General features: G+C 44.8%; 1 protein-coding gene across 1 annotated transcript in view; it reads left to right on the top strand.

Moving 5' to 3' along the window:
- Positions 1–26,833, top strand: part of fras1 (Fraser extracellular matrix complex subunit 1) — a 757,390-nt gene that overhangs the window by 296,854 nt on the left and 433,703 nt on the right. The window contains exons 3-5 of the mRNA XM_070871094.1: positions 10,290–10,397; positions 15,112–15,204; positions 23,208–23,367. Coding sequence (XP_070727195.1) covers positions 10,290–10,397; positions 15,112–15,204; positions 23,208–23,367 — 361 coding nt within the window. The remainder of the gene's footprint in view (positions 1–10,289; positions 10,398–15,111; positions 15,205–23,207; positions 23,368–26,833) is intronic.

Genomic DNA, 26,833 nt, shown 5'->3' with positions numbered 1-26,833 from the left:
CTGCCCCGAGTCCCGCAACCCTGAGTCCGCCACATGGGGCCAACTGGCTAGCCCCGTGCTGGCGCTGTAGAGGAAACCACCAGTGCCACTACAAAGACTACACCTGCAAAGGCTGCAATGCGAAAGGTCACCTTCAGAGAATGTGCAGAAAATGCTTTACTCAATGCGTCACTGAAGAGTTGGCTGATCACCTGGGTTTCGACACTGATGAAGACGAAGCTGCTCAATCCCTGGAAGAAGAGTACGGAATTTATACCTGCTCCTCCGAGAGTTCCCCATGGAAGATGGAAGTGGACATCAACGGAGTTCCAGTTTCGATGGAGATCGACACAGGGGCGAGCCAGTCTTTGATGAGCCAGATGACCTTCGAAAAACTTTGGAACAATCCTGCCAAACGGCCAAAGCTGTCTCCTATCCAGGCAAAGCTGCTCACCTACACCAAAGGCAAAATCCCAGTCGTTGGCAGCGTGGACGTCCAGGTCTCACAGAGCTGTGCGATGAACAAGCTCCCCTTGTGGATTGTTGCCAGCGATGGTCCAATGCTGCTGGGAAGAAGTTGGATGAAGCAGGTCCAATTTGGTCGGAGCGAAGACGGCCTCCGGCCCCAGCGATCGACATCCCACGCAGCCCCGAACTTGGATCCATCGCAGCACCTAGAAATCCTACCGTCCAGCTCGACAGTGCGGCGACAACCACATAACACCATGGCGAGATCATCCAACCTGAACATCCAGACCTCAATTTCCAGGCCGTGGCAGGACTCCGAGGGAAGAAGATCGGTGAAAAAGTGGATTGCCGACGTCTGTGGCCGAACCTGAGAAGAAAAAGATCACCACAGCCTACCTCGAGGAGAGCGAGAAGATGGCGGCCGCACCACGAGGCGAAGAACCTCAAATCGAAATGGCCTTAACCTCAAATCCAGAAAACATTTCAAGCTCACTGAAGTAAAACAGAGCAGCAGAATTGCTAGATTGATTCCCAGTTTTAATCAGAGCCTCCTTGGCTTTTTTTAAGAGATACCCAACTCCATCAGTTGCTGCAGAAACACTGAATTTACTGCCTGCCACGAGGGGCAGCGTTGGAGAAGCAACACGTGACACCGAGCGGCGAACCGGATTGGAAGACCCCCTTAAAGGAGACCGGTAACCCAAAGAAATGAAAGGGACAGTTTCACTCTCGGCACAGCGATGCCAAGGACTTTAAAGGTAAATTGCGGTAAGCGAATGCAGGTATGCAAATGTAACATTGAATTGTGATGCCAAATTAACTAATGAGAAAAATGTAATGAATGCTTTTAAAAGTGATGTTAGCAACAAGTTTGTACTGTTAAATGATGATGCTAGAAATTTTAATATGATAAATGTAACCCTGTATGGAGACGCCGATACGCAAGAAAGTGTTGTAAGTGCTAAAAGTGATAATGTAAAGAGAGATAACTGTAGAATCGACTATTTGTGATAGGAGCCAATGTGTCATGATTGCAGAAAGTAGACTGTTAAAGGACACCAGGTTCTACAGGTACAATGTAAATGCCAGAGGTATCCCCCCGTAAGTGACCCCCAGGTCCAGCGGGCTACCTGATCATGTAGCTTGGACTTTTGGGACAAAAGTAACACCTAGGAAGGGCTCACACACACCCAGTTGGAGCAGACCCACTGCAGGGACAGCGGTCAATGGGCAGGACAGCCACCACCACTGGCAACCTGCCCCAGATCGGCCCTACACCCCCTGGCCACCAGGGCCAGCACCAGGAGCGAGAGGCCAGTACCCTCCAGCTTTCCTGGCAGACCCTGGGATGACCAGACTTCTACCACCAATGGAGGACAAGGAGCCCACACAGCCCTGTGGCCCTGCCCACCACCAAACACCACCACTTACCCATCTAAGTCTATGTACCTTTCCCATTGCACTGGAATCCTCCAACAGTGACACCCACATGGTCTGTGTGTGAGGGGGGGGGGGCGGGGGAATGAATGAGGACAGCCTCAAGCACAGGGATCACACCTGGCACCCACATAACCCTCACCACAACCTCCCACAGCCCACTACTGATCACCTCCCCATATCATGGCAATAAGGACTTGGGAAAGGCTTAGCGGGGGAGTGTTGTTATGTATGCATGCCAATGATGTAATGATGTACTGTAACACTAGACCTGTATATACCTTACCTGTACGCCAGAGGGTGCTGCTGCTGGAGACCTAAGGGTCACCTGTACATTGCAGTCCAACCCAGTATAAAAGCGAGCTCACCTCTTGTGTCCGCACTCTAGGAGCTGCAATAAAGGACTACAGTCTGTACAGTTCAAGTGCCATACCCCTGCCTTGTGGAGTCATTAACAGAGTGCCTACATATACAATAGTCACGATCACTGCATCTCTGAGATCTCCCGGCATGCTCTCCTCCTTCCAGATGAGAGAGATGAGGTCATGTATCTGTGCCAACAGCGCCTCTCCGCCATACTTTTAGTGCCTCAGCAGGGATTCCATTCGCTCCCGTAGCCTTGTTGTTCTTGAGCTGTCTTATGGCTTTTCCTACCTCGTGCGGCATTGGGGTTTCACTGAGGTGGTGGCGGGTCGCGGGATGGAGTCGAGAACACTCGAATCAAAGGCAGAATCTCGATTGAGGAGAACTTCGAAGTGCTCTTTCCAATGGGCCCTGACTGCCTCAGTGTCCTTGATGAGTGTTTCCCCGTTCTTGGCCAGCAATGGGGTGCGGCATTCGTAGTTTGGACCGTAGGTGGCCTTGACTGCGATGAAGAATCCTCGCACATCATGGCTGTTGGCCAGTTGTTGAATCTCCTACGCTTTTTCCATCCACCACCTGTTCTTTAGGTCCTGGGTTTTTTGTTGGGCCTCAGCCTTGAGCCGCCTGTAATGTTGCTTTGCTGCTCCCGAGTTGGGTTGTTGCTTAAGGCTCAGAAATGCTCTGCGCTTGCGATCTATTAGTTCTTGGATCTCCTGATCATTCTCATCAAACTAGTCCTGGTGTTTTCTGGTTGAGTGACGAAGCGTCTCTTCACAGGCACTGGTTATGGAGGCTTGGAAGGCAGACCAAGCGCTGTGGGCATTCTGCGTCTCAGGGTCATCAAGGCCGCCAAGTTAGCTGTGAGGCGCTGACTGTATAGGACTCTGTTAGCTGGGTCTTTAAGTGCCCTGGCATTGACCTTTTTGCGACACTGCTTCGGCTGTCCCCTCTGCTTTGGGGCTATGTTAATGTCGATGATGGATCGGATTAGGCGGTGGTCCATCCAGCAATCGTCAGCTCCTGTCATGGCGCGGGTAATGCGCACATCCTTGCGACCCCTGGCTCGGACGATGACATAGTCGAGCAGGTGCCAGCGTTTGGAGCGAGGATGTTGCCACGATGCCTTTTATTTGTCCCTCTGGCGGAACAAGGTGTTGGCGATGAGGAGTTCATGTTCTAGACATTTTATCAGGAGTAGGGTACCGCTACCCATTTTACCCATTTTACACGATCGTACAATGTTAAGTCATTGGCTCGGATTTGTGGTAAAAATAACATTGAAGCTATCAGTGCAAACAGTTATTAAAGAGTAAATCTGACAGCAACTTCCAACAATCGCACGTGCAGTTAAGCACAGATATCAGGAAGTTGCTGTCCGAATTGCTCTGCTCCGACAGAAGCTACGCCAAGAGACTCGGCATTGCAATACATGGAAGGTATGAAGTAAGGCGATGGATACCCACTAAGATTGCCAGAAAAAGTTAGGGCTTATCCATTCCAATGTAAGTAAATTTTAATGGCATGATAAGTTTTAATTACTGCGAAACTACCTCCCTGGTATGTGAAAATTAACTTTTACTAGTGTGGAGTCTCATTCCTTCAGATTGTAATTATTATTGCAGATTTTAAAAAGTAAAAATATTTCAATTAAAAAAAATGTTTCTTTCCATCTCTCCCTCAATCCAATCTTTCTTTTACTCTCTTTTATTTCGCTTTACGTACTTTATTTAGCATTGAATTAAATATTCTAACTTACCCTTCCTGGTTCAGACTGTGCACCTCAGTAAGGTTTCTTCAATCTGATTGGTTAAGGAGATACACAGTTGCTTGACCTGTCCATGTCCCAGATCCCCTGTAGAGGACACTGTGCCGAAATGGATTTCTAATCACCACAGGTTCCAGCGCAAAGGGCCAGAGAAAGTCTGTGGATAAGCGTAAGTGTAATGAACGGCTGGCATCGTTTGTTCGCCGCTGACCGCAAAATCTGAGCCAAAATGTTTGAAAAAGGTCTCCATACGATTATAAATCAGTATAAGTGACTAGAGGAAAAGTAACATCACCAGAACACACTGCCATTCTAAATATTATTTTATACAAAAATTAATTTACACAGAAAATGTATTTAGAAATAAAAATTTAAATAATAACAGCATTTTTATAGTGTTCCTCACGAGCAATAAGATATCTCAAAGCATTGAATGTTAAAAGAAATAAAATTAAAAGCATAATGGAGTAATTCTACAATTCCATGTTCTGATTCTCTGATTTGCACTACTTGCGAACACAACTCACCATAAGAATGAGGGATTACAGAATTAGCATCAATATTGAAAGCACCAAATACAGCTTCTTTGCAATTGGAGTAATTAATCCTAACTCCTCTGAATATTTAGTGGCAGCAATATAGTAAGTTAGTATGAATAGATACAAGATAAAGAGAGCCAGGAAAGACCACTGCAGAGAGAAACTGGTGATTTGAAGGGGAAAAAATAGATAAAATAAATGTGAATTAACTCCCATGTCCAAGGCTGCATCTGTGGTTTGGATTGGACAAAAGGTGGTTAGCCTAGTTTTGTAGTTACTCTTAGTTGTCCACTATTGTATAGCTAAAGCGTCTGAACCTGTTCATCAGAATACTGTATTGTAATCACACTTGTCATTCTGACATAAGCCATTGAAACATTTGAAGCCGTGTAATCACTCCTAGCTATCCATTATTCTGTGTGTAAACAATCTAAACCCGTAGTTAAAATATTTTATTGCCGTTATTTTTCTCTATACACCTAATATAAAGAGTGTACTGCAAATTTGTCCATGGTACTCTTCAAGTCATCTGAGAGATCTGTTCACCCAATGTTGATGTATTTGTGACATGGATGGCAGTGCCAGGCAGTTGAATAGTGCCCTTTTCTAACTCTATCTGGAACTGCCAAACACTCAGCCCAAGTGTGAGTCCTACTATACCAGCATGCTGTTTTCTGTGACTGTACTGCCTATTTCTATGAATTATTTGGGTTAAAAAATACTGCAAATGTAGGAATTATGGAAAAAAGCAGAAAATGCGAGAAATATATAGTAGGTCAGTTGGCATGTGTAAAGAGATAAACAAGTTGAAGTTTTGGGTAAAGCCTATTATCGGAATAGAAAACTGAAAGATAAGCAAGCATTTTAATAGACAGGGAAAAAGGAAGGGATAAACGAATACTCCATTCACAGAGCAGAAGTTAATAGTTTGAGTTGCTTTCAGGCTGCTTAAAAGAAAAACAAGAAATTGTTAGATGTCCTGTAATCTCCTCCAGCCCTACAGCTCGCCGAGATATCTGCGCTTCTCCAATTCTGTCCTCTTGAGCATCCCCAAATGTAATCGCTCTACCATTGGCGGCGGTGCTTTCAGTTGCCAAGGCCCTAAACTCTGGAATTCTCTCCCTAAACCTCTCTGCCTCTCTACCCTTTTTACCTCCTTTAAGACATTCCTTAAAACCTAACTCTTTGACCAAACTTTTGGTCACCTGCCCTAATTATGTGGCTCGGAGTCAAATTTTGTTTGCTAACGCTTCTGTGAAGCACATTTGGACGTTTTACTATGTTAAATGTGCTATATAAATACGTTGGTGTTGATATTAAAGAGCATTTTGGTGAGGCATTGGACAAACATTAAAAGAACATACAATATGTTGCTAAAATAGTGACAAGCCCACTCAAGGAGAAAGGCAAGAAAATGAGGGGGAAAAATGGCTGTAGGTGCAGGAGGTCTAAAATGAAAACTGAAAGAGCTGAAAAAACATAGCATCTATGGCAGACCATTTTCAGTCTATTTGTCTAGTTCCAGAGTTCAAAAATAGAATGCTCAGTTCACTACCAGTATCCCTCAATAGATTTGCTTGTCGACTGCCTGTCTGAAGCCTTCATAAAATTACAAATATTATCAGCCTCAGTTATCTCGCTGGGCAGTCCTTTCCAAACATTCACCACCTTTTGGTGTGAAGTAGTTTTATCCGACCTGCCGATTCACCCTCCCGTCTTTGAGCTTCATCCTAAGCCCATTGTCATGCTGAGGACCATGGCAAACTGTTTCTCAAGATATAACGTGTCAATATCCTTAAAGATCTTGAACACCTCAGTAAGATTGCTTCTCTGTCTCAAATGTAAACAAACTCAGCTTGTTTAGTCTTCCCCTGAAATTTGCGCAGCGGTAATTCAGATAAGCTGCTGTAGCTTTGATGGAAGATTGGCGCAATCCTTGGAGAAACTGTGGACACCTGCTTCTCTGCAGTTTCCGTTGACGTTATGGCGGACGATCGGGTGAATCCCCGTGGAATTGCTGCCTCCCATGCATCTAATGCCAAGTATCAGATGGATAGCACTTTTATGCACCGTTTCCAGAATCATAATGTCCTTCCTGTGTTATAATGACCAGAATTGCATCCAGTACTCCAGATTGGGGCACACCAATGTCCTGTATAGGCTCAGTATCACATCTTGTGATTGTTTGCCTTAGTTATAATCACTGCCATTTGCTGTGCAGTTGGTTTCAATATACTGTCCATCAAAAAACACCAAAGCTTTTGCTGTGCTATATCCTGTAGATTAACACCATTTAGTTTAGAAACATAGAAATTTACAGCACAGAAGGAGGCCATTTCGGCCCATCGTGTCCGCGCCGGCCGAAAAGAGCCGCACGGCCCTTGATCAGCAGCCCTAAAGGTTCCATATAAACCTATGAACAATGACAGAAAGGCAAAGAGTACCCAGCCCAACCAGTCCGCCTCACACAACTGTGACATCCCTTATACTGAAAACACCTACACTCCATCCCAACCGGAGCCATGTGATCTCCTGGGAGAGGCAAAAACCAGATAAAAACCCAGGCCAATTTAGAGAGAAAAAATCTGGGAAAATTCCTCTCCGACCCATCCAGGCGATTGAAACTAGTCCAAGAGATCACCATGGCCGTAATCTATTCCCTGCAGTACTTACCATTATATCTGCGCCGTCCAACGAAAGGTCATCCAGTCTAATCCCAATTACCAGCTCTCGGTCCGTAACCCTGCAGGTTACGGCACTTCAAGTGCCCATCCAACCATCTCTTAAAAGTGGTGAGGGTTTCTGCATCCACCACTCTTCCAGGCAGTGAGTTCCAGATCCCTACAACCCTCTGCATAAAGAAGCCCCCCCCTCAAATCTCCTCTAAACCTTCCACCAACCACCATAAAACGATGCCCCCTCGTAATAGACTCCTTCACCAATGGCAATAGACCCTTATTATCCACTATGTCCAGGCCTCTCAATATTTTGTACACCTCAATGAGGTCTCCTCTCAACCTCCTCTGTTCCAATGAGAACAAACCCAGCCTATCCAATTTGTCCTCATAACTAAGATTCTCCATTCCAGGCAGTATCCTAGTAAATCTCCTCTGCACCCTCTCTAGTGCAATCACATTCTTCCTATAATACGGCAACCAGAACTGCACGCAGTACTCCAGCTGTGGCCTAACCAAAGTATTATACAATTTAAGCATAACCTCCCTGCTCTTATATTTTATGCCTCGGCCAATAAAGGCAAGCATTCCGAATGCCTTCTTAACCACCTTATCCACCTGGACTGCTACTTTCAGGGATCTGTGGACAAGCACTCCAAGGTCCCTTTGTTCATCTACACTATTAAGTGGCTTACCGCTTAATGTATATACCCTTTCCTTGTTAGCCCTCCCAAAGTGCATCACCTCTTCTCTGAATTAAATTCCATTTGCCACTGCTCTGCCCACCTGATCAGTAGATTGATATCCTCCTGCAGCCCATGACTTTCCTTTTCATTATCAACCGCACAGCCAATTTCAGTGTCGTCTGCAAACTTCTTAATCATACACCCTATATTCAAATCTAAATCATTGATATATACCACAAAAAGCAAGGGACCCAATACTGAGCCCTGCGGAACCCCACTGGAAGCATCCTTCCAGTCATAAAAACATCCATCAATCATTACCCTTTGCTTCCTACCTCCGAGCCAATTTTGGATCCAACATTCCACTTTGCCCTGGATGCCATGGGCTTTAACCTTCATTACTAGTCTACCATGCAGGACTTATCAAAAACCTTGCTAAAGTCCATATATACTACATCGTACGCACTACCCTCATCGACCCTCTTGGTTACCTCCTCAAAAAATTAAATCAGGTTAGTCAAACACGATCTTCCTTTAACAAATCCGTGCTGACTATCCCTAATTAATCCTTGCCTATCCAAATGCAGATTTATCCTGTCTTTCAGGATTTTTTCCAATAGTTTTCCCACCACTGAGATTAGGCTGACAGGCCTGTAATTACTCGGCCTATCCCTTTTTCCTTTCTTAAACAAGGGTACTACATTAGCTGTCCTCCAATCTTCTGGCACCATACCCATATCCATAGGGGACTGGAAAATGATGGTCACGGCCTCTGTTATTTCCTCTTTTACTTTGCTCAACAGCCTGGGATGCATTTGATCCAGACCTGGGAACTTATCTACATTCAAAGCTGCCAAACCCCTTAAGACTTCCTCTTTCACTATATTTATTTCATCCAGAATATCACTTCTCCTCTATAGCAGTATCTGCATTACCTCTTTCCTTTGTGAAAACAGATGCAAAGTATTCGTTAAGAACCCTACCAACATCTTCCACCTCCACACAAAGATTACTCTCATGGTCTCTAATAGGCCCTACCCTTTCTTTAGTTACCTTCTTACTCTTAATCTATTTATAGAACATCTTAGGGGTTTCCTTAATTTTACTGGCCAAGAATTTCTCGTGCTCTCCCTTAGCATTCCTAGTATCCTTTTTAATTTTGCCTCTTAACTTTCTATATTCTTCAAAAGATTCAAAAGTATTTAGCTGTTGATATGTGACATACGTGTCCCTTTTTTCTTAATTCTCCCCTGTAAGTCCCTAGACATACAGGGGGCTCTAGAATTATTTTTCCCAGCCTTTTTCTTTAAGGGTTTGGCCTGTTTGGCCTGAGCATTCCGGATCTCCTCCTTGAATGCCTCCCACTGTTCCGAATGATTTACCTACAAGTAGCTGTTTCCAATCCACTATGGCCAAATCATTCCTTAACTTAGCAAAATTAGTTTTTCCCCATTCGGAACTTTTATTCCAGGCTTATTTTGTCCTTATCCATAACAAACTTGAATCTAACTGAATTATGGTCACTGGCACCCAAGTGCTCCCCCACTAATACCCCTTCAAACCTGCGCAGCTTCATTCCCCAAAACTAAATCCAAGACCGCCCCCTCTCATGTTGGGCGTACTACATACTGACTAAAAAAATTCTCTTGATGCATTTCAAGAATTCCACACCTTCTATACCCTTCACACTAAATTTGTCCCAATCAATATTTATAGTTTGAATGTTCAGTCTCCTTCCCTCGTCTCATCTTATTGACACCAAATTTAATTTACCATCTTTCAGCCCAATTTCCCAATCTCCTAAATCCCTTTGTACCTGATCAATCTACCCGATTGTTTTCAAGTCCTCCCCCCCGCCCCCTCTTTCCTCCAAATGGCTGCTCCTGTTTTGCTTTTCACTTCCTCCTCTCAAATAGTTGCTCCTGACTCTCCCCACTTCATTCCCGTAGTGCCATTCTCGGCTTCTCTTTTGACTCTACCCCTCCCTGTTCAGATTCTCTTTTCCCATTCCCCTTCACACCCATTTTAACTCTCCCCTATGCGCTGCTACTATTTCTCTGAGCTACTGAAGTGATTATGGAACTTGGGTGGAAATTCCTGTTCTCCCAAGAATTTTTGCCTGCAACCTGCATTGGCTGGAATCACTTCAAACAGCAGTAGCACTAGGGCAGAAGCGATGTTGATGGGGGAGTAGCTTGGTCTACATTGATTTTGCTTTGTCAACATATGGACTGGCTCCCAAAATGCTGACTGCCAAATATGCAGAGTTTTGTGAGGTTGATGTAATCTAAATCCACAAAGCAGTTAAAATTGCAGAATTCAACCTGGGAATATTGATTTTTCAGGAATGTAACACCTTTTCTGCTCTTTTCTACAGAATAATACAGTTTGGAAGCCAGATTCTTGCCAAGATTGTAGCTGCCACAGTGATATTGTCCTGTGCAAGGTTACCCAGTGTCAGAACCCTCAGTGTGATCTCCAGAAGGTAATTATGTAGTTATGTATTGTTAGTACCTTTTGACACGAATGATGAGTACTTTCATATACTCATTAATGATAACTTAGTTTGAGGATGTAAATGGACGACATTTTTTCAGATTTATAAGAACATGCTTTACATTATTAGAAACATGTTTTACACATAAATAATTGTGTTTTATTTACAATCATCTATGTTTTTTATATGAGACCCGAAAATCCACTCGCTTAAGGGAAATGGAGCAGGAGCCACTGATCACCACTCCTAACTATACCAAAGTATCTGGGGTTAAGGCAGGGTCACTTTGTTACCATAACTTTGGGTGCAAGTGGCAGTACCCATTAGAGGAAGAGGATATGAAACGATGCACTGACAAGCTGCTTGAAGGCTAGCTGGGGGTACTGGCACTGAAGATTTAAAAATATTCGGCCAATCAGGGTGTGCCAACAGTTTTCAGGAATATCCAGTCGAACCCCAGGAAGGCCACACTTTCACTCCTAAGCTAATGTGTAAGGTAGGTTCTTCCTGGTGTCCAGATCTCTGGGTGGTAGGCAGCTGGGAGTTATGGAAATTTCCAGCATGGGAAAGCCCGTCCCCCCACCATCCAACCACCACTCACTCAGTCAGGTGGCATGTTTGGAGCAGAGGGGAGTTTCACCTGCCTCAAGCCCTGTGCAGATTAGTAGCCATGTATCATTTGGGAGCGGAACTGACATTTTGGCCTCGATTTGGGCAGGATAGCATATAAAAATCCAGGACAGAGTCTTGCCAGTTATGATGCAGAGGTTAGATGGTCATGACAATGATGACAGAATTATTTTTCCATTTAAACTGCATGTTTCACATGGATAAAATAGATGCAGAGTTTGTATTGTGCCATGCAATCGCCCACATGGAGTTCCCTGTACGTAAGGTGAAAATCCATGCTGGCGTGAAAGTAGTATTTATTCAGCAGAGCAAAGCTGCCAAACGAGTGAACTGAAACAGTGCCTTAAGGCGAAACAAGACACAATGGCCCAGAAATTCCGAGGAGGGCTTCCCACGGATAAATCCAGAAAAAATAGAAATAAAATGCACACTTACCTGAAGTTGCTGCGCTCGCTGGAACTCCCGATCCACAGGCCTCCTCTCCCTGTGACGCGCAGCGCGTGCACGTCGGGATGTCCGCAGGAGTCACGTGTGCCTGGACACCCAATCACAGGTAAGTATTTTCTCATTCATTGTAATGGGAGTTATGAAAATCCTATTACAATTTATGAGAAAAAGCCCAAAATGCACATAAAACATTTAAAAAACACCTCACACAATAAACTAATAGAAATAAAAAAATTTACACATGTTTTTTAAAGAAAAAAAAATTCCCTATTTTAATAAAAAGTTAGGGTTAGGGTTTAAAATAATATTATCTGAGTGGGCAGGGTTTTAAGATAGATGTGTTTTAAAATTTTTATTTTAATCATGTTTTTTCTATGTTTTTAAACTCTTACGCCTGTAAAAGTAGGCTATGCGCCTGTTTTTTCAGGCGCGAGTTTTGAGGACATTTGCCGTGCAAGATATGGGTAAATAACCCAAACTTGCACGTACAAAACAATACTAATACTCCCCCACTACTGAATCTAATTATTTTTTAAATGATCCCAGGGTATTTTTCTCCACCACTCTGCCTGGAGTCCAAGTGCTGCTCAGTCTCTGCGTGAAGAAGAAACTTCATTACTAGCACCAACGTTACATTTTACTAGTTTGAATCTGTGTCCCGTTCTTCTCCTCTCATTGTTTACTTTAAAGTACTAGTCCAGATTAACCTTTAAACATATCATTTTCAATCTTATATACCTCAGTAAGATTTCAGAGTGGTTGGAAATGGGTAGTATGTTGCAGAGTTCTGTTCACTAATGTACACTAATGACTTGGATATTGTACTAGACAGAGAGGTGGACAATTGTGTAGATGATATTACAATAGGAGTCATAGTAAATAATTACAAGGACCATCAAACTTTTCACAATTGCTAAGTTTCCCAGGGGTGTGGAAGCTATTGATTGCACCAACATGACATTATGTGACCCAAGGGTAAACCTCCATACTTATATGAACCTCTAAATATGCAGGCCTTCTGCAATGACAGGCAAAGCTTTTTTCATGTGAATTACAACATGCTGGGAGCTGTCGTGATGTTTTTATACTTTGTCAGTTCAGTGTCTCAGCTCTACTTCAACAACAGAGGCAGGGGCAGCATGGCTGTAGGGTGAGAAAATTACAATTGATTTTGGGTGCTTAACTTATAAAACTACCAGTATTTCAGTGAAGCTCTAAAATGAAGCACACATGAAGAAGATAAGGTTAAGAATTGTGCGTGCTATTGGGATACTCAAAGAAAGATTCCGTGTCTGGATAGGTCTGGGGTTACCTTGTAGTATGTGCCCAGCACTGTCTCGTGAATTGTAGTAGCATGGAGGAAAGTTCTGATGGTAAAGATCTGGCCCAGATGCAGTGACAACGACGTCAGTGTGCTAGAATGTGAGACAAAAACAGAAAATGCTGTAAATCTCAGCAGGTCAGGCAGCATCTATGGAGCGAAAGCAGAGTTAACGTTTTGGGTCGATGACCCTTCGTCTTCCACTTGAGCAACTTCTATCTTAATCAGTTCCTTTTTGGTAGCAGGTGGAGAGATTGAAGAATGCATAGAAACATTAAATAAATAAAGGTATACACAAAGACTCCTATATCTCCATTCCCAATTACCTGGCCAGAGGTGAAGACAATGGTTGTGATTATTTCCTTTTCATGCTATTTTAAATGTTGGATTTGTGCACTTTCTCTGTCAGTTTCTGGCATTCCTGCAAAAGGAATGCATCATGTTGATTGGTTGCTGCAGATTTCACATCCTGCAGTCACAATCTGTGAGGATTCTTGGAATGGATGGTGGTGATGATAGGTGGGAAGGAGAAGGACCTAGGATTAGAGACTTCACTGTGCTAGAATGAGATAATTGACATAAATGCTGCCAAGTGACTTTGCTTTTGGGAAAAGAAACATGCTGCAATGTGATACCTGAAAGTGCATTGCTGGACTATTGTGCCAGAAAGTACCCACTTTGCTTAGCTGCCCTGTTATTCATCTGACAACACTCTTACCATTGCTAACTTTGAGTTAAACTTCATCTGACACTGTAAAGGGGTTCTTGGGAGTTATGGAAGTTCCACTCAGCCACAGCCACCTCCTTCCACATAGCCCATAGTGATGATTGTGATCGTTTCCTCCCTGGATCTCCAACAATGGCATCCCTCATTCTCTAAGTTGAGACAGAATCATCTCCACATCAACCTCAGATAAGTTAGATGCTCACTTTTTCCCCTCTGTTGCAGTAGTCATATTACTTCTTCATGTAAGAACCCGCTCAGCCCTTCAATTGCACACAGCCCTTTAAATGACAGTGTTTTCTTGCTCAGCTTCTTTCCTGAATTGGTGTCAAGTGACATCATAATATTAAAAAATACAGCAGAGCAGGCTTTCAGTGTTGTCCTCCAACTGATTTGGTATATTGGTGCCAAAATACTACAGGGGAAAAAAAAACATGTTTTTAGCCAATTAAAAAAAAATATTTTAATGGTCTTTTAATTAGCCTCAAATTGGTCCCATAATGAGCACCAACAATGGCGGACTTGTAATCATCAGCATTAATCCTTTTACTGTAAGTAGCTCAAAATGCTCTCTCTCTCGTCACAATCCACATTTGGAAGGACAGAATTTGTAATTGATAACCCGTACTTTTACATGGACAGCATTATGTTTTACTGAAATCCTAGTGACAGAATTGGAAAGTAGTTTGTGACACTCCCCATGTTATAGAAACATAGAAAATAGGTGCAGGAGTAGGCCATTCAGCCCTTCGAGCCCGCACCACCATTCAATAAGATCATGGCTGATCATTCACTTCAGTACCCCTTTCTTGCTTTCTCTCCATACCCCTTGATCCCTTTAGCCATAAAGCCATATCTAACTCCCTCTTGAATATATCCAATGAACTGGCATCAACAACTCTCTGCGGTAGGGAATTCTACAGGTTAACAACTCTCTGAGTGAAGAAGTTTCTCCTCATCTCAGTCCTAAATGGCTTACCCCTTATCCTTAGACTGTGTCCCCTGGTTCTGGACTTGCCCAACATCGGGAACATTCTTCCTGCATCTAACCTGTCCAGTCCCGTCAGAATTTTAAATGTTTCTATGAGATCCCCTCTCATCCTTCTAAACTCCAGTGAATACAGGCCCAGTCCATCCAGTCTCTCCTCATATGTCAGTCCTGCCATCCCGGGAATCATTCTGGTGAACCTTCGCTGCACTCCCTCAATAGCAAGAACGTCCTTCCTCAGATTAGGAGACCAAAACTGAACACAATATTCCAGGTGAAGCCTCACCAAGGCCCTGTACACTGCAGTAAGACCTCCCTGTTCTATACTCAAATCTTCTAGCTATGAAGGCCAACATACCATTATCCCATTGCTTTGCATCTCACATCCTTTGCTTATTTGGAATAGCAAATGTTATCTCCAACGTGTAATAAAAGCACTGTAAAGAGAAAGTGAAAAAGCTGTTACTGAAGATATTATTGTGTTAAACAACCTTTGTCCTTTAATTGCAAAAATATTCTTATAACAGCATTCTATTTTGTTGATTTGATGTAAAATATTTTATAACTCTTGTTTTGTTCTTCCCATTATAAGGGGGAAGTCTTCAAAATAAATCCAAATAATTGCTGCCCTGAGTGTGCCTTGAGGACCAATAACTTCTGTGACTATGAAGGACAGATTCATGGGGTAAGTGGCCTGTAGTTTTCAGATATGTTCACGGTAAATCAAAAATCAAGTTGAACAGCAGAACACTTTGAATGTGTGTTACACTTAATATTATTTTATTTGTGTCCACTCATAACCATCTTACCAACAAGTAGAAACAATCTATCGCTGGTTATCTTATCATAACCATTCATAATCTTGAAGACCATTTTTGGATCACCCTTTAACCAGCTCTCATGTAAAAAACCCTAAGTTCTCAAGACTCCATTGATAAGAGTAACTAATTGTCGATGGTAACATTCATCAATAACAACAACTTGCATTCATATAGAGAATTTTTACATTTCATCAGGCACCTCCATATCATCATAGGCAGCCCCTCGAAGCGAGGATGACTTGCTTCCACACCAAAAAGGGATGAGTTCACAGGTGTTTTAATGAAGGACCTAAAGTTCCAGATCCCGAACTATATATTGAAGGTTGGAAGATGCCTGTGCTTGAATTTTTTTTAACGTGTGGTGGCTGTTGCACACCAGCCACCACACGGGCTTGTCAGAGCTAGATCGTGGTCCAGTGGCCTGAGCCGGCCGTCAGCGGACGGAGCTTCGCACAGTAAGGGAGCAGGGACAGTGAGACAGCAGCAGGACAGTCCACAATGCCCTTTTTGGATATATATATTATATATATTGAGACAAATGTCTCCAAAAAGCGCTTCACAACAACCCCACCAAGAAAAGGGAGTGACTGTTGTTCGGGGGCAGATGGCGGCGGCCATTTTGTGGGCACAGCAAGATCCCACAAGTAGTTAATGAGATGTGTGGGTGGTGTGTGTGGGGTAGTCTGAATGAGTACCTCCATTTTTGTGAGGATGCACCCTCCCAGGAGGGTGCTGGCCAGTCTGCAACTGACCCTTCCAGGCCCAGAGGTGTACCACATGACAGCTGTAGATCCCAGACAACAACCACAGCAGCCTTCCTGGACCCATGATGCAGCCACAGGAATGACAGTTAGGCGTAGTGTTAGGGTAGTCATGTGTAATAGATGTTATAGTGCGATGCACTGGGGTAAAAAATGATAACAGTATTATTATATTCTTTGTGGTCTATATTTGCAGTGATTTGGATAATTGGATAAATCTTTATTTTGGCACATATATCTGGCCAGGTGTTTCATCGATTGGGCAATTCTGCGTTAAGGCACTCATTATGATGGCCATTGAAAGTGGGACCTGAAGGAATAGGATTATCTGAAGCGAACAGCTATGAGACGCAGCTGCACCTCCCTTCCAAGGTTGCGATGGGGACGACACCTCCTAGCTCTGGGGCGATGGGGATCCTCCTCCTCCTCCTCCTGCTGTGCCGACTCCTCCCCCTCCTCCTCAGGTGGTACTGCTGGTTTAACCTCATGATGGCCAGGTTGTGCAGCATGCAGCAGACCATGACGATTATGGAGCCCTGTTGAGGAGAGTACACCAAGGTGCCACCAGAGCGATCCAAGCACCGGAACCTCTGCTTGAGGATGCCCATGCACTGCTCGATGATGCACCTGATGGCACAATGAACGGCATTATATGCATGCTCTGGCGCTGTCCTGGGGTTCCACAGTGGAGTGAGCAGCCAAATGGACAGGGGATATCCCTTGTCCCCAAGCAGCCAACTGCAATCCTGATTTGGGCCGGTGAAGACAGCGGGCACACTGGTCTGGCGCAGAATGAACGAATCATGGCTGTTGCCTGAGTACCTTGTATCAACTGCCAGGATCCGACGCTGGGGGTCACACATGAGCTGCACGTTCAGCGAGTGGAAGCCTTTGTGGTTCACAAAGATCTCGGGGTGATGATGTGGCGCTCACAGCCCAACGTGTGTGCAGTCAATGGCACCCTGCACCCTCAGGAAGCCTGCCATTTGGGCAAATCCGGCTTGCCCACTCCACCTATTTGTCTCTTGTCATTGGGAAGGAGATGTACTGGACACTTCTGTGCGGTGCATCTGTGACCTGCCAGATGCACCTAGGTGCCAAGAATGGGAGACGTTGCCAGTGTCTGCAGTGGCAGACTGGAAAGACCCCGTCGCGTAAACATTCAAGGTGATGGTGACCTTGGTCTCCATGGTGAGGGCGGTTCTGAGGCATGTTTGAGGCTGTAGATCTTCTCACAGGACAGTGCAGAGCTCCCTCAGTACTTACGTCCGAAATTGTAACCTTCGTAGTCATTGCTCATCAGTGAGCTGGAGGAAGGAGAACTGAGGTCTGTAGACCCTTTGAGGGGATGGCCTCTTTCACCCAAGTCTGCGTTGGCCACCTCCCCTGGCAGCTGTCTGCTGGCCATCTCCCTGGTCCTCCTCATTCTCGGGCTCCTGTGGAGGCTCTTGCTGGAAAGGCTCCTCTCCCAGTATTTAGAGGGGGTGGGGTGGGGGGCAGCATCCCTCAACCTCCTCCTGCTGCCATCTCCCTCCTGGCCACCCTCTCTAGCTGCAGGTCTGCGCACATCTGCATGCCCTTCTGTCGGTTGTGCAGCCATGGCTGTTGCCTCCCTTGCCCGCTGCCTCTCTGCACGGTGCTGACGGCGACACCTTCTCCTGTGTGCCGCCCTGCTTCTCATCAGGCGTACGAGGCGTCACCCTCCCAATCTTCCTCCCACCCTGAGGGTGAACCCTGCCAAGCAAGTCTTTGCAGCACACAATGAGGCATACAGGCCTCCACTAAACGGTCAAAAGTGAAAGATCTACAAAAGTCTGTCAAAACCTCTGTACAGCACTCAGCAGGTTTAATGAAGCCAAAACAATTACAGGTTGAGCATCCAAAATCCGGAGTTGCGGAATCCAGACTCGACGACCCTGCCAACCTCGGGGACCCGCCATTGCCCGACCTCGGGACTCACCTTGCCGCCGCTGACCATACACCGTCCCGCTCGCCGCCGCTGCCCTTACCTCAGGGCCTCCTCACCGGCCCACCCAAACACCTCCTCTGCGACGGGGCCCACCGGCCCGAACACTTCCTTGGCGGCGAGGCCTGCCCCAACACCTCCACCTTTGCGGGGCCCCGCCTGAACACTTCCAAGGCGGTGGGCCCCACCCGAACAGCTCCACGGCGGCGGGCCCCCACCCGAACAGCTCCTCGGCGGCTGGGCCCCACCCGACAACCTCCTGGACGGGGCCAGCGACCCGAACAGCTCCTCGGAGAGCAACTCCGCCTCCCACCCCCCCCCCCCCCCCCCCCACCCCCGCCCCCCTTTTTCCGACGTTCCAAAATCCGGAAATACCCGAACCTGGGCTCGGGTTTTTCCGGATTCGTAATGTCAGAAAGGCAAAATCTGGAACGGCCTCGGTCCCGAGCTTTCTGGATTTGGGACGCTGCACTTGTACCACAACTTATTTCCCTTCAAATTCAAATCAAAACTTGATGAAACTATTTTCTTGGCAAAGGGCCCCGATCGTGGCAACACTCCAGCGATGTAGCGTTAGAGCACCGACTCGAATACCTTCCTTTTTATAGGTGAAAATCCAGGTAGTGGCCGTTTTCCAGTGGCTTCACCCTGCTGTTTCCGAGCTGAATATGGCTTGGACTGCGGCGGCCGATGGATTTTTTCGATTGGCCGCCCAAACTCCACGGTAGCCATCCCTTCGAGGACGGTGAATTTCAGGCCCGTGGTCTGAAGCACATCTCAGGATTGAATAGCATTGCAAACAATCTGGTTCAGTCATAGCGAGTAGTCAAGGAGGGGGTGGAATTGATGGTGAGGGAATAGGGTTTTTAGTGGGGAACCAGGACAAAGATTACAGAATTCTCAAATTTTAGCTGGAGGAAATTGTAGCTCACCCATGACTGGATGTCAGACAACCAGTCTAAAAATCGCTACAATGGATGGGTCAATAGAGTTGGTAGAAAGGTTGAGCTGGGCATTGTCACTATAAATGTGGGAGCTGATCTTAGGTCTGCAGATGATGTCACCAAGGGGCAGTATGTAGATTCTTGCGGATCTACACTGCACCCTTTCAGTTGCTTTTATATTTTCTTTCAATAGATTAAAAATTAAAGAAACACTTGCATTTATATTGCACCTTTCACGACCTCAGGTTGTCCCAAAGTGCTTTACAGTTTTACTGTTTTGATGCAGGAATCACAGCAGCCAGTTTGTGTATAGGAATGTCCCACAAACAGCAATGAGATAATGACCAGATAATCTGTTTGAGATTTTGGTTGAGCGATAAATATTGGCCTATAATGGGGAGAACTCCCCTGCTGTTCAACAAAATAGTGCCATGGGTTCTTTTAAACCCACCTGAGAGGGGAAATGGGGCTTCGGATTTAATGACTCATCCGAAAAGCAGTACCTCTGATAGTGCAGCACTCAGTCAGGACTGCACTGCAGTGTAAGTCTAGATTTTGTGCTTTTAATTCACGTGCTGACAGCCTCTGCTGCATTTTGCAGCCTCCCCCATCTGGTGGGCACCTGAGATGTACCCCCTACTGCCGCTAGAGCCCACCAGGATTAGTTCAAAGAGTGAATCTTCTGCTTAACTCATAAAAATGTGGCAAATTCAACAATGGAAGATCCGAGCAGTTTCTTGAGAACAAAGGTCTGGAGATTTTCAGCTCCAAAGTCACCAGCAATATGATAAATAAGAGGACCGTCTCATATTCACTTCCAATAGCTCAATAAAAGGCAAGCACAAACCACTATGGTAAGCAGAACCCATACCACATAGATAGATAGAAAGACCAGGATAATGCAATAGATGTAATTGATCTAGATTTCAAAAGGCCTACAATAATAGACTAATGAACAAGGTCAGAGAATGCGGAGTCAGGGGACAAGTAGCAGAATGGATAGCTAGCTGGCTTCAAGAGAGAAAGCAGAGATTAGGGGTAAAGGGTGGCTATTCACAGTGGCAGAAGGTAGGTAGCGGTGTTCCACAAGGATCAGTTTTGTGACCACTGTTGTTCACAATTTATATTAAAGATTTAAGGGCCAGACTTTCCACTATGGCGATATTTCCAGCCTTAGTGCTTTTTTTATTTTTCGGGATCGCTGGAATATCTCCCATTTTAAAAACCGCTAGTTTCGCCTTTTTAATTTGGGCGGTAGCCTTAGTGATGTGAAATGGCCCTTAGCGCTGTATTCAGTTGTGCAAGGCTGGCGTCCATAGCAACAGCCGTTTTGTGCATGTACGTTTTTTTTTCAGGCAAAGAACTTTTCCCACGGGGGTTGACAGAGAGAACAGGTAGAACCTTTCTTTTATTCTAGCCCCTGTTGCTTTATAAAATAAAATCTATCAGCCAACTGAGATGAACTCCATTTCCTTCCTCATGGGATGACATACCCTAGTTCTGCTTCTACTTGGACCAGAGGGGGGAAAAAATCCATGGATTAATATTAACTCTGACATTATAGCAATTTACTTGTATGTAACTTTTCTCATTTTAGTCTCTCATCTCTATTCTGCAACATGTGATTAGTGATCAATATGGGTTGAGAAATTACAGGCCCCCTCATCACTATAAATCGCTATAAATGCCCTTAATTTGTCCTCAACAAATACAAAGATCACATGGATGAACTTCAATAATTGTACATCCCTGTCTGGCGTAAAAATAAAACTGGGGAAAGTGGCTCAACCGTGGCTAACAAGGGAAATTAGGGATAGTATTAAATCCAAGGAGGAGGCATATAAATTGGCCAGAAAAAAGCAGCAAACCTGAGGACTGGGAGCAATTTAGAATTCAGCAGAGGAGGACAAAGTGTTTAATTAGGAGGGGGGAAATAGAGTATGAGAGTAAGCTTGCAGGGAACTTAAAAACTGACTGCAAAAGCTTCTATAGATATGTGAAGAGAAACGATTAGTGAAGACAAATGTAGGTCCCTTACAGTCAGAATCAGGTGACTTTATAATGGGGAACAAAGAAAAGACAGACCAATTGAACAAATACTTTGGTTCTGTCTTCACAAAGGAAGACATAAATAACCTTCCAGAAATACTAGGGGACTGAGGGTATAGCGAGAAGGAGGAACTGAAGGAAATCCCTGATAGTCTGCATCCCAGAGTACTTAAGGAAGTGTCACTAGAAATAGTGGATGCATTGGTGGTCATTTTCCAACATTCTATAGACTCTGGATCAGTTCCTATGGATTGTAGGGTAGCTAATGTAACCCCACTTTTTAAAAAAGGAGGGAGAGAGAAAACAGGGAATTATAGACCGTTTAGCCTGACATCGGTGGTGGGGAAAATGTTGGAATAGCAGCGCATTTGGAAAGCAATGATAGGATCTGTCCAAGTCAGCATGGATTTATGAAAGGGAAATCATGCTTGACAAATCTTCGAGAATTTTTTGAGGATGTAACTAGTAGAGTGGACAAGGGAGAATCAGTGGATGTGGTGTATTTGGACTTTCAAAAGGCTTTTGACAAGATCCCACACAAGAGATTAGTGTGCAAAATTAAAGCACATGGTATTGGGGGTAATGTATTGACGTGGATAGAGAACTGGTTGGCAGACAGGAAGCAAAGAATAGGAATAAACGGGTCCTTTTCAGAATGTCAGGCAGTGACTAGTGGGGTACTGCAATGTTCACTGCTGGGACCCCAGCTATTTACAGTATATAGTAATGATTTAGACGAAGCAATTGAATGTAATATCTCCAAGTTTGCAGATGACACTAAGCTGGGTGTCAGTGTGAGCTGTGAGGAGGATGCTAAGAGACTGCAGGGTGACTTGGACAGGTTAGGTGAGAGGGCAAATGCATGGCAGATGCAGTATAATGTAGATAAATGTGAGGTTATCCACTTTGGTGGCAAAAACAGGATGGCAGAATATGATCTGAATGGTGACAGATTAGGAAAAGGGGAGGTGCAACGAGAGCTGGGTGTCATGGTACATCAGTCATTGAAAGTTGGCATGCAGGTACAGCAGGCGGTGGTTAGAATTGACAAATTGGTGAATTATGCTTAACTTGTATCAAACCAGAAATGCAAGGGTATACCGATCCGGAAAGGATGAAGATGCTGGGTCTCTTTTTGCTTGAAAAAAGAGGGCTGAGGGGTGACCTAATAGAGGTCTTTAAAATTATGAAAGGATTTGATAGAGTAGATACAGAGAGAATGTTTCCACTTGTGGGGAAGAACATAACTAGTGGCTAACAATATAAGATAGTCACCAAGAAATCCAATAAGGAATTCAGAAGAAACCTTTTTATCCAAAAAATGGTGAGAATGTGGAACTCGCTACCATAGGGAGAGGTTGAAGCGAATAGTGTAGATGTATTTAAGGGGAGGCTAGACAAGCATATGAGGGATAAGGGAATAGAGGGTTATGCTGATAGTTTTAGATGTGGAAAGACTGGAGGAGGCTTGAGTGGGGCATAAATGCCGGCATGGACTGGTTGGGCCGAATGGCCTGTTTCTGTGCTTTATATCCTATGTAATAAAGACATAAATATTGCAGTCTGGTGGATTGCAGGAAGTAAATCACAATAAGGAGTTACACAACAATGTAACTGCTTGATATGTAACTCCTTATAAAATACTGATCCGTAACATGTATTCCACTTACACCGTATTATTTTACTTTTATTAGTTTGTTGTCATTTTTTTGACACACTTAAATATGGAGTGAAACAAGTGAGCTACACTCTGCGCTGTCACTTTCATGACATAAAAAATTTAAGCATTGTAAGCATTTCACAGCTACACATGCTGCCACGTGACTTTAACACGTCATCGAAAAATGTGTTACGGGTTGTTTATGGGAAACGAAAACCATTGAGTGTAAATCACTGTTTTGGGCTCCACTCATTGTAAAATTATCTTGAATGACAAAACCCATGAAATGAACATCAAAATGGCGAGAGAGGAGCCGACTGCTGGAGCGTGGCCATCTGAGAATTTCACTGTACTAGAAAAGCACGGGACTTTAACAGGATCTCAAAATTAAAAGCACAAATATCAGCAAGTATCATTTCAAACAAATGGATACCACATGTTGTCATTTAGAGTTAATGGTGACGCCTGTTTTCTGTTTTTTTTGAAGCATGAGACAGAGTGGAAGACCACAAGGTGTACTGTTTGCTCCTGCACCAACAAGAAGGTTGAATGTGGCTCAAAATATTGTCCCCCCATTTCCTGTGGGGGAGGAGAAACTATGCACTCCCCAGATGGAGACTGCTGTCCAAAATGTGTCAAGACTGGAAGTAAGACATCAAATTTTGCTGCTTTCTTTGTGTTTCTCTTGTAGTGGGTTAAATGTCAAATTGTTATGTTTGTTTCACCTTTAACTTCATTTTCTGTTCTTGATTCATGAGTAAAGGAGAAGTATTATTAATAAGTGAGGGACTGAGGCATGAAAAATTATCCAAAGAATAGAAACCTTGAGATTCTCTATATGATCTTTTCCTTGTGTGCTTCAAGAGTTTGGCTATGTTCATAGCACTCTTGCCTCTGAGTTAGATGGTTGCCAATTCAAACCCGACTGCAGAACTTGAGAATATAATCTAGATTGACACTACAGTGCAGACAGTAAGAGCTTCAACAGGTATATAAAAAGGAAGCAAGTAGCTAAAGTAAACGTTGGACCTTTAGAGGATGAGACTGGGGAATTAATCATGGGAAACAGGGAAGTGGCAGAGACTTTGAACAAATATTTTGTATTGGTCTTCATGGTAGAGGACACTAAAAGCATCCCAATAATTGGGTGGGGGGGTACTTAAAACAATCACTATCACTCGAGATAAAGTACTAGGCAAACGAATGGGACGAAAGGTGGACAAGTCCCATAGACCTGATGGCCTGCATCCTAGGGTCTTAAAGGAAGTGGCTGCAGAGAAAGTGGATGCATTGGTTGTAATCTACCAAAAATTCCCTGAATTCTGAAGATGTCCCAGCGGACTTGAAAACCGCCAATATAACACGCCTATTTAAGAAATGAGGGAGACAGAAAGCAGGAAACTGTGGATCAGTTAGCCTAACATCTGTCATTGGAAAAATGCTGGAGTTCATTATTAAGGAAGTACAGGTGCAGCGCCCTGAATCCGGAACCCTTGGGACTGAGGCCGATCTGGATTTTGCGTTTTGCCGGATTTTGGAACGTCTTTCTGAGGTCATGAATCCGGAAACACCCGAGCCCAGGTTCGGGTATTTCTGGATTTCGGAATGTTAGCAGGGGGGTGTTTGCTGGCCAATGAGGTCGGTGGGGGTGGCGTTCGGCAGGCATGAGGTCATCCGCTGGAGCCCCACCGCTGGAGAAGAGTTTGGGCGGGGCCCGCCACCAAGGAGATGTTCGGGCAGGGCTCGCCGCCGAGGAAAAGTTGGTGCGGGCCCCGCCGCCGGAGAAGTGCTCGGGCGGGGCCCCACCTCCGGGGAAGAGTTCGGGCGGGCCCCGGCACTGAGGAGGTGATCGGGTGGGGCCGGCCGAAGAGCTGGTCGGGCGGCCCCATCGCGGAGGAATTGTTTGGGCGGGCCGGCGAGGAGGCCTCGAGGTGAGGGCAGTGGCAGCGAGGCCAGAGGTCGCGTGGCGGCGAGGCCCGAGGTCGGGCAGCGGCGATGTGAGGGCCAGTGAGGCGAGGCCCGAGGTCGGGCAGCGGCGATGTGAGGGCCAGTGAGGCGAGGCCCGAGGTCGGGCAGCGGCGGGACCTCGAGGTCGGCAGGGTCGACGGGTCCGGATTACGGAACAATCCGGATTACGGAACTCTGGATTTTGGACGCTCAACCTGTAGTAGCAGGACATTTAGAAAAGCATAATGCAATCAAGCAGAGTCAGCATGGTTTTATGAAAGGGAAATCATGTTTGACAAATTTGCTGGCGATCTTTGTGTATGACGAGCAGAGTGGATAAAGGGGAACCAGTTGATGTTGTGTATTTGGATTTCCAGAAAGCATTCGATAAGGTGCCACACAACAGGTTACTGCACCAGATAAGAGCTCATGGGGTTGGGGTAATATAGTAGTGTGGATAGAGCATTGGCCAACTAACAGAAAATAGAGAGTCGGGATAAATGGGTCATTTTCAGGTTGGCAAACTGTAACTAGTGGGGTGCCACAGGGATCAGTGCTGGTGCCTCAACTATTTATAATTTATATCAATGACTTGGATGACGGGACCGAGTGTAACGTAACCAACTTTGCTGATGATTCAAAGATAGGTGGGAAAGCAAGTTGTGAGGAGGATGCAAATAATCTACAAGGGATATAGATAGGCTCAGTGAATGGGTAAAAATTTGGCAGACGGACTATAATGTGGGAAAATGTGAGGTTATCCACTTTGGTAGGAAAAATATAAAAGCAAAGTATTATTTAAATGGGGAGTGATTACAAAATCCTGTAGTAGAGAGGGATCTATGGGTTCTTGTACATGAAACGCAAAAAGTTAGCATGCAGGTCCAGCATGTAATCAGGAAGGGATATTGAATGTTGTCCTTTATTGCAAGAGGGATGGAGTATAAAGTAGAGAAGTCCTGCTCCAACTGTAAGGGTGTTGGTAAGACCACACTTGGAGTACGACGTACAGTTTTGGTCTCCTTATTTAAGGAGGGATATACTTGCATTGGAGGCAGTTCAGAGAAGATTCACAAGGATGATTCCTGAGATGAAGGGGCTGTCATATGAAGAAAGGTTGAGCAGGTTGGGCCTATACTCATTGGAGTTTAGAAGACTGAGAGGTGATCTTATTGAAACATATAAGATTCTGAGGGGGCTTGACAGGGTAGATGCAGAGAGGATGTTTCCCCTCGTGGGGGAATCTAGAACTAGGGGGCATAGTTTCAGAATAAGGGGTCGCCCATTTAAAACAGAAATGAGGAGGAATTTCTTCTCTCAGAGGGTCATGAATCTTTGGAATTCTTTACCCTAGCGAGCCGTGGAGGCTGGGTCATTGAATATATTTAAGGTGGAGATAGACAGATTTTTGAATGATAAGGGAGTCAAGGGTTATGGGGAGAGAGCGTGGAAGTGGAGTCGAGGCCAGGATCAGATCAGCCATGATCTTATTGAATGGTGGAGCAGGCTCAAAGGGCCAAATGGCCTACTCCTGCTCCTATTTCTTATGTGCTTACATACTAAGGGAGTGCTGCATTGTTGGAAGTGCCACCTTCTGGATGAGATATTAAAGGGAGGCCCTGTATGGCTGTTCAGATGGATTTAAAGGAACTCATTGGAACTAATGGACAGGGAGTTTTTCCAGGTGTCATAGCCAACATTCATTCTTCAACCAACATCATAAAAAACAGGTTAACTGGTGATTCAACTCATTTGCTGATTGTGGAACTTTGCTCTGTGCAAATTAGCTACTGCATTCACCTACATCACACCAATACTATGGTTCAAAAGTAATTCATTGATTGTGAAGCCCTATTGGATGTCCTCAGGACATAGGGCTAGAAAGTCGGCAGGTTGCGCCTGTTTAGTGTCATCGCAAACCTGAAAATGTCACGAAAGGGTCAGATAAAAATAATCCTGATTATGTTTGCATCCATACTTAGCTCTTTAAAGGGATTCTTCAAAGACTGAAAGCTGCATCAAATGGAACTAAATGTTGTTAACAATTGATAAAATGAAATGAATCGGCAAAATTTAGCATCAGGGCAGAGAATTTGGCAGCGGTTTTGCGTCAGCGCTAAAAATGATTGCCCGCCCGTTTTTATGACGTCAATCGGAGTACAACGC

Source organism: Pristiophorus japonicus, chromosome 2 (assembly GCF_044704955.1).
Source record: "Pristiophorus japonicus isolate sPriJap1 chromosome 2, sPriJap1.hap1, whole genome shotgun sequence".
Taxonomy (NCBI): domain Eukaryota; kingdom Metazoa; phylum Chordata; class Chondrichthyes; family Pristiophoridae; genus Pristiophorus; species Pristiophorus japonicus.
The sequence above is the reverse complement of the archived record's forward strand: the minus strand, read 5'-3'. Positions and strand labels throughout refer to the sequence as shown.